The sequence below is a fragment of the Brachyistius frenatus genome, unplaced genomic scaffold (assembly GCF_029030835.1).
Source record: "Brachyistius frenatus isolate BFR_SWC_R1_liver_20210118 unplaced genomic scaffold, ASM2903083v1 Contig_66, whole genome shotgun sequence".
Classification (NCBI taxonomy): Eukaryota; Metazoa; Chordata; class Actinopteri; family Embiotocidae; genus Brachyistius; species Brachyistius frenatus.
The window spans coordinates 1,020,889-1,034,792 of record NW_027210665.1 but is presented as its reverse complement, the minus strand read 5'-3'; the positions used below and the strand labels follow the sequence as shown (position 1 = coordinate 1,034,792).

Genomic DNA, 13,904 nt, shown 5'->3' with positions numbered 1-13,904 from the left:
CTTACAGCCTCGCTAAAGAGATAAGTAACTGATCTCAACACGACTGGGACCGGGCAGATGACGGATAAGCACATAAAGGGACAGTTCCTTTGGTGAATATAGGGTATGCTTGCCTACCAGATGTTCTGTAAGCCTTCTCTGCTGCATATTTGACTTGCTAATATCAGCTGACTATTTATAGTTCCTCTTGAAGCTTTGAACCTTAATCGAGCGCTCATCATTCTATATGTAGGGTAATGATTAAACATCATATATGTACAAAAGGCAATTCTCTGTCAAATGTTGCTCTTTGAAAATAGGATTTAAGTTACCCTGGGAAAAAGCTCCATATCCATTTGAAGCAAGTCAGCGGGGAAATACTGCGAGTCGTGTTGGAGGAATTAGCTACTGTCCTTATTTGTGCCACAGACTGCTAAAAGCACACAAGTGCACATATTTGCTGCTGCTTATACTGATTCAGACTTCTTTGCCAGGCCACCCATGGCTGCCTTTGAAAAACAGCGGAAATGTTTTTTGGAGACATAACCTGAAATGTTGACCATGTTGCAGCCCCCACTGACAGGCTGTGAAACAGCCCAAAGATATTTGCATTAAATAAATGAGACTTTCTCTCATGTCCAGCCCTGCTGCGGCCAAAGGTTTACTGTCGCAGATGCATGCTCCATCTGGCCCTGTTCTCCTCGTCTCCAGTCTTTAACTGTTCATGGTTTGGCCTTCAATATGGTTTATGGTTTGTTAGAGGCTCAAATTAGAATCTTTTAACTTTAACATTAAAATGGAGTAAAGCAGGATATAAGTCAAAAGAAGTCTCATTTGACTGAGCTGTCAACAGCATGTCCAAAGCGAGTCCCACCTCTCTGTCTGTCTTGCTCAGGATTTTGGGTAATACAGGGGCGTAAGGGGGTCAACTAGTCCCCTATCCTGTGCAAACACGGACATGGTGACAAGCGATGGGACAACAAATCTCCACGAGAACCACGCTGTCCTGCCAACATTCTCCCCGCCTCCCCACTACCAGCGCAAACCCCCTCACCCCTCGGCCCAGGGATGTGATCTTGCATAGCCAGCATAATGAAGCCATATAAGCCTGTTATTTGCTGCTTTACAGCTTGTTTTATGAAGGTGAGCTGACAAGCAGCTCCCAGAATGGTTCCTGCCACTTTAACAGACAGCATTACCAAGAGAAAAGGAGCGGTGTGGAGGGAGGGCAGGGCAGGCTGGAGAATGTGCTGGGGCCTTTATGTTAGCCCTGCCAGGGCTTTGATGGGTAGAGGTCTGGCTGCAGGCTATCACTGGTACATTTTACGTCTTCCACCTTTTGTCAGGGGGACATTATTGACGTTTGACCTATGTTACCATTCCCACCTCCTCCTCACTAATCAATTACCACATCGATCCATTAATCAGACAGGTTGATGGCCAGTGAAAGGGCCCATGAGTATGTGTGAAAAATTGTGGAATAGGCCTGGGGCTATCGCGGAGGAGGGCCTTCACCTGGGGAGTACACTGTGTGGAGTTTGGCTTAACAAGTAGTCCTAACCTTTAATTTAGAAGCATAAGGAGGATCTTAAGTCGCAAGAAAATACATTCTATTTTCTTACCATATACAATAAATTTTGAAGGGATATTTATGTGAAAGTGATTAATTAATATAAGCAAAATTAAGAGGATTTTTTAAAATTGCCCTTCTTCTTTTATTAAACCTGACCACCTATTTAAGGTTTTGCAAATGCAACACACACACACACACACACACACACACACACACACACACACACACACACACACACACACACACACACACACACACACACACACACACACACACACACACACACACACACACACAAAGGCTGTGGGGTTTGCCATCTTAAAACAGTTATTTATTTTCTACACTGGGAAATAAAAACAAACAAACAAAACACAGTCGTTCCCAGCTGAGAAGCCATCAGGGTGAAAATCGGCAGGAAGCGTTCTTGTTAAGAAAGCATTATTTAGTATGACTTAGGAAACACTGGCACAAATATCAGCAGTCATTACACTGTGTCACTAGAGACAAGGATGCTTTTTGAATGAGAGCAAACATGTTTTTTGTTGGTCTGACTGTTTCCATGGTGGTTAGGCAGTAGCATAATTGTGTTTAGGACACAAACAGAAACGGATCAGACGCACAGACAGCCAACAGATCAAAACGGAAGCTGCGGGAGCGGAACCCACCACGCTTTGATTAGGTTTGGTTTGGTTTCGGTTTGGTGTGTGCAGACTAAAGCCATCACCCCAGTCTGTCTCTGCCCTTGCCAAGTTGTTTGCCAAAACAGGGAAAGATTTTGGGAAAGAAAGTTAGCGAGAGAAAAGAAACCCCCCTCCTCCCTCTCAGTCTAAACAGGGTCCAGCCGACAGTCACCCAGCTCTTGTGGGTTTAGTGAATTGAGAAGACACTTCTTGTGTGGATTTTTCAATTCTTCAACATGTCATTTGGCTGGGAGTGCTATTGTCCCCTGGCCCTTTTCTCCCTGCTCCTTCTGCCGAGACGAGTCGTGTCATCCCCTCGTGATCAGCACTTTTGTTGCCTTTGTTTTTGGCCCTACCTCAGAAGTCCATCTTGTCTTTTATGTCCCTGCCTTTCATGCATAAGGGAACAGTTGTGGCCTGTTGTGGGGCTGTTCCACTGCATTTCCACCAGTGGGGTTTCCTTTCATTCTCTTCAAAGTACTACAATGGGACTGTGAGGGCCTCAATGGCCAATGCAGAGTGCACAATCCTACAGAGCCCGCTCATTTTGTTTTGCCAGAGTCAATAAAAATGCTAAGTTAAAAGCTAACCCCCTTATGCCCTCCTCGAATGGAGCGACTTGTTTGACCTTTCTAAACCCCCCTCTCAATTAACTTTTAATGATAAATTCATTGATTTCTTTTCTGTAACTGTCATCCAGAGTACATTATTCTGACGCTATTATTCATTAATTTGCCTCATTCATTTACTGTATATACAGCATGAGCTACACAAGGGCTTGAATGCATCTGTTGAGTTGTTTATGACAGACAGAGAAGCAAAGGCAGCAGGAGTGACATCTACCAGTCATTAAAGGTACTTTTGTCCTTTACATCCTGACGTTTCCCTGCCCTGAGACCTAGATTAAGACGTCTCTGTTCTATCACGGAGGAGGTGGATTCAAGTAGTTTTATGTGCAGGGGTGAAAAAAAATAAAAGAGAAGGAAAAAAAGACCGCTGTCGTCTCCGAGCATTACGGCAGAGGCCTCGCATAAAAGCATTGTGTGCCGATTTGTGAGCTGGAAGAAAGCCGGGGACTTTGAGGAGGATTACAGGTAGGCAGACATTGGCTGCTGAAGATAACTGCCATGACTTCGTCCTCATTGTGTAGATTAAGGCATGAAACCCAAACTAATGAGACTGGAAAGGGGAGAAGGCATGGATGGGAGGATGAGTCAGGGGTTTTGTTGATGGTGAGGGACATTGTCACTGGAATTAGCAAAACGAGAAAGATGTAGGGCCATGATATAATCTGGGGTAGGGAGATGTATAAAAAGGTTCTCCAATCGGTGCAGACATGACATGCTAACTTATGGCTGAGGACTTTGATTAAAGGTGGGTAAATCGTGGTCTCTTCTGCATGTAGGGCATTGCATCTTTATATGCACATGTGCTGTTAATGGAACACACGAACAGCACATGTAGCTGCTGTTGGGTGCAAATTTTTGTTTGGTAGCACAGCACGGTCAATACAGACATCATTAACAACATGTTAGCATGTCCAGTATGCTATTGTGTAGTCCCCAGTAAACTCTGCAGCCCCCAGTTGATCTAATCTGGAGGGGAATGGATCGTTCCCCCTCGGTTCCAACTTGCTGGAGGGCAGTCAGAGAAAGCAGGGGGCAGAAAAGTAAAAGAGAAGTGTTTGATTCTTTCCTCTCCCTGTCTTGGGTGTCTGTGGTTAATTTTTCAACATTTCTCTGCCATCCAGTTGTGTCCTCAGTCCTGAGGCAGTGTGATGAAGAAAAAAAACAAAAAGCATACACACACAGCATCATGCTGAGAGGAGGACATGTGCGGGGAATGCTTCAGCTCTCTTTTTTCACTCTAAAATAGCAACAACAAAAGTGTCAGACAGGCAGGTGGACATGAAGCTAGGTAAATATTGATGACTTCTTGACCATTTTATTTCCCACCCGCAGACAGCTTTCAGCAGACCGAGGGCTTGTTGACGCTTCAGCTGCATCGATTTCCTCCCTACTCTTTATTCATCTTTATTTTCACCAAATTTAATCTGGAATCTTAAGCACCACAGACCACAGAATGTAGTTTGCATATTAAGAAGGAGCTGATTATTGTGGGGTAGAAACACAGATCTTTAATTTTGTGCATTTTAGACACAGCTTCTGCCTGCGCCCACCATGCTGGAGATAATTGTGGAAATCTACATATTGAGAGGGAGCCTGTCATCGGGGTCTGTTTTGGAGTGGGCCTCTTGTTATCTGCTGTAATTCATGTGGCAGGATGAATATTACCACCTGAATTAGGCTATTATGCTGCCATGTGGAGGCCAGTAGAGTTACAAGAAATAGTGATCATCATGTCATGATAATGAAGCAATTACTACAGGCTATCCATAATACAATATTGGCTGCCAGACCACAATCAACAGTTTAAAACTGTATTATGTGACATATCTTTCATTAAATGGAGTATTCATCCAGGTCTCTAATAATGTACAATTGCCGTGGTGGAACATCTGTCTGGCAAGAACATACTGTACTACACAACCTCACAATTAAAACAAAGAACTTTCTCTTCTGTCCCAAGTTTGACAAACAAAATCCACTACAAACAAGGTTCCTTTCCTTAGAGACCGCGCACATTTTTAGATAATCATTCAACCAGAGGAACTCATTAGAAAGGAATAAATTACATTTTTACTAAAAATGTAAAAATATAATGAGCAATAACACATAAAATGGACTTAAATCTTTAATCTCACTGATAACAAACAAAGTCTTGTCTCCTCAGGGAGACTTTTAAATTTGCTTGCTTTTCTAACCAATGGAAATGTAGCTGAAGATGACTGAGCATACATATCTTTAACTGTCGGCAGACTTCTGCTTCACTGAAGGCTCTGAACCGTAGCTGCTTTCATGATGGATGTTTATAATTTAGTCTACATACATAACAACGCACTATTTCCTTAGAAATAAGGGAGGATTGACACTGAGCATTGTAAATATTACTTTAAAGCCATTAAAAAAAAAAAAAAAAAGTAAATGAATCCTAGCGTAATCCAGTGAAATGTGCAACAAATCTTTCAAAGGAAACAATAAAATACATTGTTTAACTGTTCTCAAGAGTTATAGATATTCAAAACTGTTAGAAATCACTGTAATAGTTGTAAATAAATCCAATTTATGTTGTGACAATGCTATTGTTAAGGTTTGGTTAGGTTTAGGCTTGTTTTTTGTCACAGTAGGTATCTAGTTAAGGGAAAACTTCACGCTTTGGTTTCTTTTTATACTTTTTTCAATGTTGTTTTTTTAACATTAGATGGCCTTCAATAATTAGTGACAACAATTCATTTTAAGGAATGACTCTCTTCATGGTTAAAACAAAACAAAAAGCTGTGACTTCTTGTTTTACCCCAAGCTTGCAGGCATTATGCCAACATTACCCATCTTCCTTTGCTTCTGACTGACCAATAAATCCTGCAGCTGCTTGAATGCCATCAGTTGAATATGTACTGCCATCCAAAGCTGTATTGTTTCACATTTATATCTGGCAGTTGAAGGCTCCCATCCCATATCGCCATTGACGACCAAAACTGATGTACACTCATGAAAAGCTATGGTGAATAGCTCTGTTGTAAACTTTTACATGTTCACAAACCCATCAAATGCCAGAAAGCATAATCTGAAACACGGGATGTTTCCAATTCTATACGTACTTTGACATTTCTTACTGACATGCTATTGCCGGTTACCTTGGGAGGCATATTGATGCACCTGACTGGATTAAATAACCGGGGATTTCAGAGATAAGGAGAAGAACGTGGTGAACGTGTACATTAGTCACATAGTTGCCTGAGAGCGCTGCAGATAAAATGTGAAGTTCAAGGATATGCGGTTCAAGGTGGAGTTATTGTAGTTAGATGGTACCGAGGCGCCGACAATGAGTGTCAGATCATCAGAAGCTATTCGGCTGGATTGAAGATCAGTTGGTAGTTCTGTACCTGTGAACTGCTTTGTCCAAGACACTGTCTGGTGTTGGAGGAAGACAGACACAAATCTGCATGTAAAATCCAGTTCAGCCAGTGTGGAAAACTGCCATATAGAAGGATAATAACCCTGAATGATGTTAAACCCAATGTTTTTGGGCTGTTCATGATAATTACTTGTTGGATAGCAGGTCCGTCTGTAACATACTGTACCGATCGCTGAGGAAGACCCATATCTAGTCTAATACAGAGCTCACCACCCCTCATATATCACCCATCCTCCCCCACTAGGCCTGAGTCTGCTGCAGCCTCCCTGCTAATAAGAACCAGTCCCTAGTAACTCACACTTACCTCTGATCTCAGACCAGTAAACGTAGTCACTATGGCGAGGTCCGACCGCTTTACAGCTGCTATATGGCCACACAGCTCTGTGTTATCATAACCCTTCATTTAAAAAAACGGAAAGAAAAAAAGAAAAACGAGGAAAAGAAATTAGTAACAGAGGTGCATATGGTGCCTTGGGGACTGTTTAAAGATATACAACCCAAGTTTATATTGATCTAATAATGGGGAAATCTCAACTAGATGTGGTATGATGTAAACAGAAATTTTCAAACAGCATGTAGTTTGCAGAAGTGATGCGTGTATTTGATGACATTGGCTAGATCCTCACTGGTCACAGCTTTGCTCAAATCTATCTATGATGTTTATGGCTGCCTGACAATATAAGCAGCTGCTCTGGGTTTTTATGAGATAATTGTTGTGTAGTACTTTTTTCGAGCTCTACCATTTCTTTTGGCCTATTTGTCAAACCCTAATGCTAAAACAGGGCCAGGTTAATTGACATTTAGGTACAAGTTTAGTGTTTATTATTAATGTACACAGACTGCAGTTTTATATTATAATGATAATTGAAAACATTTTATTTTCTTTCCTGCCTACCTAAACCTACCAACTGGAAAAAGGACACATTAGAGGTTTTTCAGGTTTCCTTTTAGTTTATTAAAAGAGCAGAAATGTATGTCAATTGTGGTTTTAATGTAAAATGTACGTAAAAAAAAATTACAAAAATGCAGATGTTATCATTTAAGTAATTTTTCAAGTTCCAGCTACCCCATTTCATAAAGATCATAACCATCAGCTGCAGCCCTAAAACATGGCCGTATAGATCGTCTGTGAAGCAGCTTATTACAACATACTTTTGCATTTATTGCGACGTCTAGTGCCCATAGTAATTATGACAGAAGCAAAAGAGGAAGTCGAGTTAACGCAGTGTAATTAGTGACAAACTATGTTTAGTAGGTGATTGGATGGTTCAAACGCAGGACTTTGACCCAGTAGACCACTTTTTATGTCCCATATTCTTAAAGCTAACAGTGGTTTGGTGCCATCTCAGAAGGATACCGTGTTTACTATTGTTCCCGTTACGACAAAGTCTGGCACGCCTTTCGCTGTACCCTCCAATGGTCAAATGTCGTTTTGGCAAATGAGCTATTCTCTTGTTAATGTGTCAGGATATGTTGGTCCTGTAAAGGGCTCTGATTGGAGATGGATCTATTTTGTCGTATCGGGATGAGGATATGTTGACTCCAAAGATCCTTCTGCATCGCTAAGGCAAGACCACCTCTCTGGTAAATGGCATCACACGAATCTTAACAAGTCTTAACATTGGTCATTCATGTTCTTACATGCCCTCCGACTGTGCTGTTTCTTGCATAGATAAAGATAGAACTGAGAACCACAGTTTTATCATAGCTGTCCTGTAGCTTCCTCTTAAGCCAAACTGCATTTTCTTCTACAACCATGACCTAAATACATACCTTGACTTTGGGCTCTTCAAACAGGAAACGCCACAACAGAGTATTATATTCAGACTCTCGTTATATCGCGTATTTATATTTTACGAGGCCCAGCATGCTTTCTACTTCCTGTCAAACTGCCAATATATATCATCTTTTTATTTTCAAGGAGATCAGAGCACGCTTTACTGGACTACTTCCTCTTGGAGTTATTTCAATGCCAGTGTGAGGGGAAGAAATACAACCCAGCTTACCTGCCTCATCCCTTCTTTACCCCTTAGTTACCAGTTTACAGTAAAATGAGACCTCCTGTGGGCACTTAAAGACTAGAAAGAGGTAGAATGGCCTCCGTTATTAACCTCTGCTTCTGTATTGACTTTAGCCAACATCAAGGCACCTCCACTCCCTTTCTTCATTCTCAGTTTTCCCCTTTCATAATGTAACCATACTCTTAAATTACAACCATCATCATTTTTCTTATTTTACATATTGTAATATATTTGCCTTTGAAGTAGGCACTTAGTATGGCTTTTTAACCATTCCCTGTGAGTAGTATACGCAGAATAGACTGTTTCATTTAGGTGTCAACAGCCCCCTCACCCCACCCCACTCTGATTTGCTTTTTACATCTCTTCCCAGTCATTTTGGGCTATGTACCTTTTTTGTCCCAAAGATGACTGTAAGCGTGACCCGATTTAACAGTTCCATGATTTGCATGTTTTTGGGACATAGTCTACCCTCCAAACTTCATCATATTTTCTCCTCAATTCTTTTGTAAATAGACTCTGCACATGCCTCAAAGGGTTAACATGCTGCAAGCATTCTGAATTGGTTTTTATCTCCCTGCTACAACTGTAACATCTCACTGTAGATCACTGGAGGGCATGTGGAAGCGTAGTTGACAGGATTAAATGGCCATTGAAGTCACTTTAGCTCCTTTAGAGAGCAAAAGACAAGAAAAGAGAATAAGTCGGCCCCCTCTTTTAACAGGATGGATATCCCCTCTCTTGCTTTCTTTCATTTGCTTTCCTCAGGCAAATAAGGACACTATGTACCAATAAGACCCCTCACAGGACTTCTGATACCCAGAGAGAGTTGGCGGGAAGAGAAGCTGGCTCCTGCTGTAATTAGATATATCTGATCCTAAACCCTGAGCTTTTTATTAGGACCAATTGTTTCAGAAGCCCGATTGATGGTACGGATTATCAAGCTGTGACAGTTTTGTGGGTGCAAAGGGTACACAAACCAGTATCGATGCTATTGTTGCTGACTTTGTGTGTAAACCATTGACACAGTAGAGAGTGCATGTTTACAGTGATGAGGACCATGTCAGGTATTAGTCAAAATTACATTTCATGCTGTTGTAATCCAACAATTTTTTTATTTTAGGTTGTTAAAGAGGAACTACTTTATACACATTTTGCTTGTATTTTGCTGCACCACAGAATCTCTGTCATGCTGCTTGCTAAATATCTAAATATAAAATAGTCCTTAACAAACAGTTTATAGCATTTATTTCTCATAAGAATCATTCTCCAAAGAGCAAAGATACAGCAGAACATGGGAAAAGCATTTAGAATGGAAAAAATAATGTACCTCTGTGCTGTGCGGGGGTAATTTAATCAAATATATAATAATAATATATTTTTTTAAATGGCAACTTTGCGACTACAGTCCTGTGTTGTTGAATATTTCAATTTATTTCAAGTGTGACTAAAAGCTGTGTGCAGCTGATTTACCTTTTTAAACTAGAATTCTGTAAAACTGCTCTGACAATCAGTCCTGAAGGGAATGTTAAATGATGTGCTACATAGAGGTCATAAGTATATACCTCTATTTTTAAAGTCTCTCAAGCGTTCATCATTGTCCATTGGTCAACAGGCCCAAACACATTAGCACAACAGAAATGTGATAAAATCAAATACAGTCACTGAAAATGCATCACTTAGTCCATATAAAGGCACATAACATCCCCTCCCTCACCCCATCCACCCTGTGTAAAATATGTGTTAGGTGCACCTAAGTGATCCACAAATTTAGGGTGAACACTAACTGCCCTGCAGTGGTCATAGTAGTAATAACGTTACAAAGTTTAACTACAGAAACCCTTCTTTTTAAGTTATTGTCACACAGCTAAACTGTATTTCCCCAAACTTACATTTTCCCATGACTCAGCTCTACACAACCACTGACACCCTACTCATTCACTTTCTGGCCTGCCTAGATATTCAACAGTGTGGCGACATTAGCATATGACTGGCTCAGTGTTTGGGTGAGTTTGTTCTCAACAAAGAGTGCCAAAGCACAGGTCAGCGTCTCTCCTTCACTTCAATGAACAGCTGAAGGGCAAACAGAACTCACAAAATGAAATGTTTCCAGATTTTCACTCTAGTCTGGACGAAGCTGCCTCCTCCTCCATCTTCAAGTCTAATATAAACACCGTAGATATTATGAATGCAGCAACAACCTTTAATTATTCATTGCCCTTAGCCGTGTATTGATACTGTGTGTGCTCGTGAGTAATATATGCACTAAAGACGTTCATTTGTGCACGCATGGTACCCTTGCCTGAGTGTTGTGTATATTTGTGTGCCTGTATTTGTGCGTATGCAACCGCGTGTTTATGTATGTATGTATGTATTTGTGTTGACAGGGAAAGCAGTCGGCTCCTGCCTGCAGTCTGGCAATTGTATACCGAAGCATGGCGTCGTCACCATCACTCTGCAGGCTCCTCGCTGCACTACATACCCCGCAGGGCAGTCCTCTACTGCCCTGGCAATGATGAGCGAAAATTGAAGAAACTAGCCTCGCTGGATGTCGACTGTGCCGTGTTGGACTGCGAGGACGGTGTAGCCCTCAGCAAAAAGGTACATAATAACACATGCTCAAAATGAAATGCAGCCTGGCATGAACAGGACAACGAGGAACACGCAGACACAGCTGTGTGATTCGAATCCCGCCTCCCTCCTTCAGACAGGTGCTTGGTCTTAATCACTGAAAGGAAAACTGCCTAAGTGAGATGTTTAAAACAAGAGCATTTTCCCCCATTATGATGGTATAAAGGCAGCGGTGCCCCCCTATCAGAGTCACTTAAAACAAGGTGACCATGTCCCACTGAGTGAGCAGTGGGAAAGCACCAGATGCAGCAGGTTAAAAGAATTCTCCTACTGCCCACGCAACCTCCCCATTGGCCCTGCTGAACTACCCGTGAAATTGTGATTGGAGAGTGGGATAAAGAAGGGGCCCGGTGCAAAAAGTTAACTAACAAAGGTTTTTAAGTCATGATAATAAAGATGATTGATATAGCTTGAGGCTGTTCCTGTAGTCGACAAAGACAATAAGATTATGGCCTGTGTGACTGACAGGTTAGAACTGTGACACTGCAATGGTGTCGGTGGATGTCAGAGCTTCTGTCTTTATTATGTGTTAAAGGGGAAATGTGGAGAGGAATGCAGCTTTGAAGGAGCCATTCAGGCTTTGAGAAGAATTCAGATGCTGGACTGTTTGCGCTGTCGGCATGTGACAGGGCTGTGTCTCTGTCTTACATATATTTTCACAAAAGCATTCTCCTCCAACCCACTTGTTTTTTTTTCACCAACCCACTCAATGCACATAAAACACAAGCTATTACTGCTGACTGAGACAATATTTGAATGTTTTTTTTCTTTTCCTTTTTAAATGCCTTTAATCTTAGAAATTACCAGGTGGGTTGGACCTGCAGTCCTGTTATATGCTGTTAAAATTAAGGGGGAAAAAAATACATTAGCTACAGGGTGGTTCCATTCAATTCCCTCAGCAGCCTTCCCACTCTGTCTTCCACAAGCAGCACTCTAAGTAATGCACATCACAATAAATAGTATTGTACCACAATAGTTCCCTGCCGAATAATCCCATTACTTTTCCTTCTTTGATCTACAGTAGCTACTGTAGTAACTACACTGTACGAAGGCATCAGAGCAGGTTTCAGCTACATTTGACATGTTAGCTTCCAGCCTAGTGTTAAAAAAAACTGCTAACATATTATTTGATTAAAATGCCGTGCTGTGTAATATAAAAATTTGTTATTTACTCAATAACAAAGTGCACCTTCCCCACTGGTACCCTTTCTTCACTTCCCACACTCTCAGAATCTTTCTCCACTGTGGCAATTGGAAATCCACGGGGGTTGTTGTGTAGTTATACCTTTCCTTAGGATAGTGTGTGTGTGTGTGTGTGTGTGTGTGTGTGTGTGTGTGTGTGTGTGTGTGTGTGTGTGTGTGTGTGTGTGTGTGTGTGTTTTGTGTGTGCTTGTGGTTTCTGGGATTACCATGAAGACATTTGTTTGCTTTGGATATCAATTTTTTTTCTTGATATAAGTTTGATAAAATAATAATGTTAATAATAAGGTTTTTCTTTTTCACTGGGCATTCACAAATTTCATTTTCAATAAGTCATTTTTACTACATGCATAGATGAGGATATTTAATCATATTTACTATTTGCGGACCCTCATTATGAACTAAACTGTCAAATAGCATGACCCTCATTTCAGGTTATTCCTGTTGATGGAAAAAAAAAATATGGTGAGCGAAAATTTTAATCTATACAAATTCACATTTATTGAGAAATAAAACATCTAGGTGAAGGTGTAAACGTCTGTTGATACATTTCAGCCGAGTATTTCAGTTGTCTTGGACCGAAAATATTTTCCCATATCCTATATACATGTTTGTTTTTTTTTTGTTTTTACTGTTGTTTTTAGTACACTAGTTGCGTAACTTTACCATTTTAACCCAAACCAATAGTTTTCCCCAACCCTGACTGAATGATATTTGTGCCAAAACGTAACTAGGGGTGATGATTCAGGAAACACTTCCGTGGGTCGTATTTGAGGGTGAAACTAACGACATGTTAAAAGACTTGTTGGTGCAGTGATTGATTTTTGGGCGCTTTGAGCTGCCATAACACAAAATGACCTACATGACTGCGTTGTGCATGAAAGCGGCTTGTGTATACACACCGATGGAGAACTGAAGCTGCTCCTCCTGGGCTTATAATGTGCAGTTTTTGTCTCTGTAGACATGGTATAATGCACACAGTGTTGTTGGACACAGAGGGAGAGAGTCAAAACGATGGCAGAGCTTTGAGACTACTTTCATTTCGTCTGGAGTTAGTGTTCAGAAAATGAAAGCCTAATACACCAGTAAAGAATATTAGATCACTTTAGCGGAGCTGTCCATTTATTGCCAAAAAGTAAAAACAAAATAAAGATGCAGCCCGTTTCTTGTTTTTCTTTCGTTATCGTCCTACCTTTTATATGTACTTTTTTTGTCTGTTACTTACTTACTGTTAATGGGACACAGTAAGTCTACTCAAGTACCTATCTTAAAATTTTAGTGACATCTGGGTTTTTAGTTTTGCCGCAATTATTGTAATTTTCTTTACTGAAAGCTTCTGTGAAATAAACGTAATGCAAAGACAATGAAGGGTGGCTGGGCAAGCTTACATCTTTGTCTTTGTAAATACCCAGATAAATTGAATAAATTGTTCTGACACGCGTTTCGTACCCCTGACAGTAATTTGCAGTCAGCTTTGCAAACATACCCCAAAACGTCTTGTCTAAAATATCACCTGTGTTTTATTAGGTCACTTTAAGACCAACTGATCTATAAATGGATGAGAGATTCAGCACTGTGTCTGCGCTGACAATTTCTACAGTGTATATCCAAGCTGCGATTATATTCACCATGACAACCGCACAGTCGGCACTGTGGGTTTGCCAAAACATGCCAGCCCTCAACAATGTCTCAAAGTCTCGTAATGCATGTCTAATGGGAGCAGAGCAAAGACTGCTAAATGCCATCCGCAACCACTGTTTTGGTAAAGGCTACAATGGAGGAGGGGGA

General features: G+C 41.0%; 1 protein-coding gene across 2 annotated transcripts in view; it reads left to right on the top strand.

The window, feature by feature from the left end:
• Positions 1 to 13,904, top strand: part of clybl (citrate lyase beta like) — a 60,085-nt gene that overhangs the window by 22,816 nt on the left and 23,365 nt on the right. For both annotated transcript variants that reach the window (XM_069706931.1, XM_069706932.1), the window contains exon 2: positions 10,673 to 10,886. In XM_069706931.1, the coding sequence (XP_069563032.1) occupies positions 10,673 to 10,886 (214 nt within the window). The remainder of the gene's footprint in view (positions 1 to 10,672; positions 10,887 to 13,904) is intronic.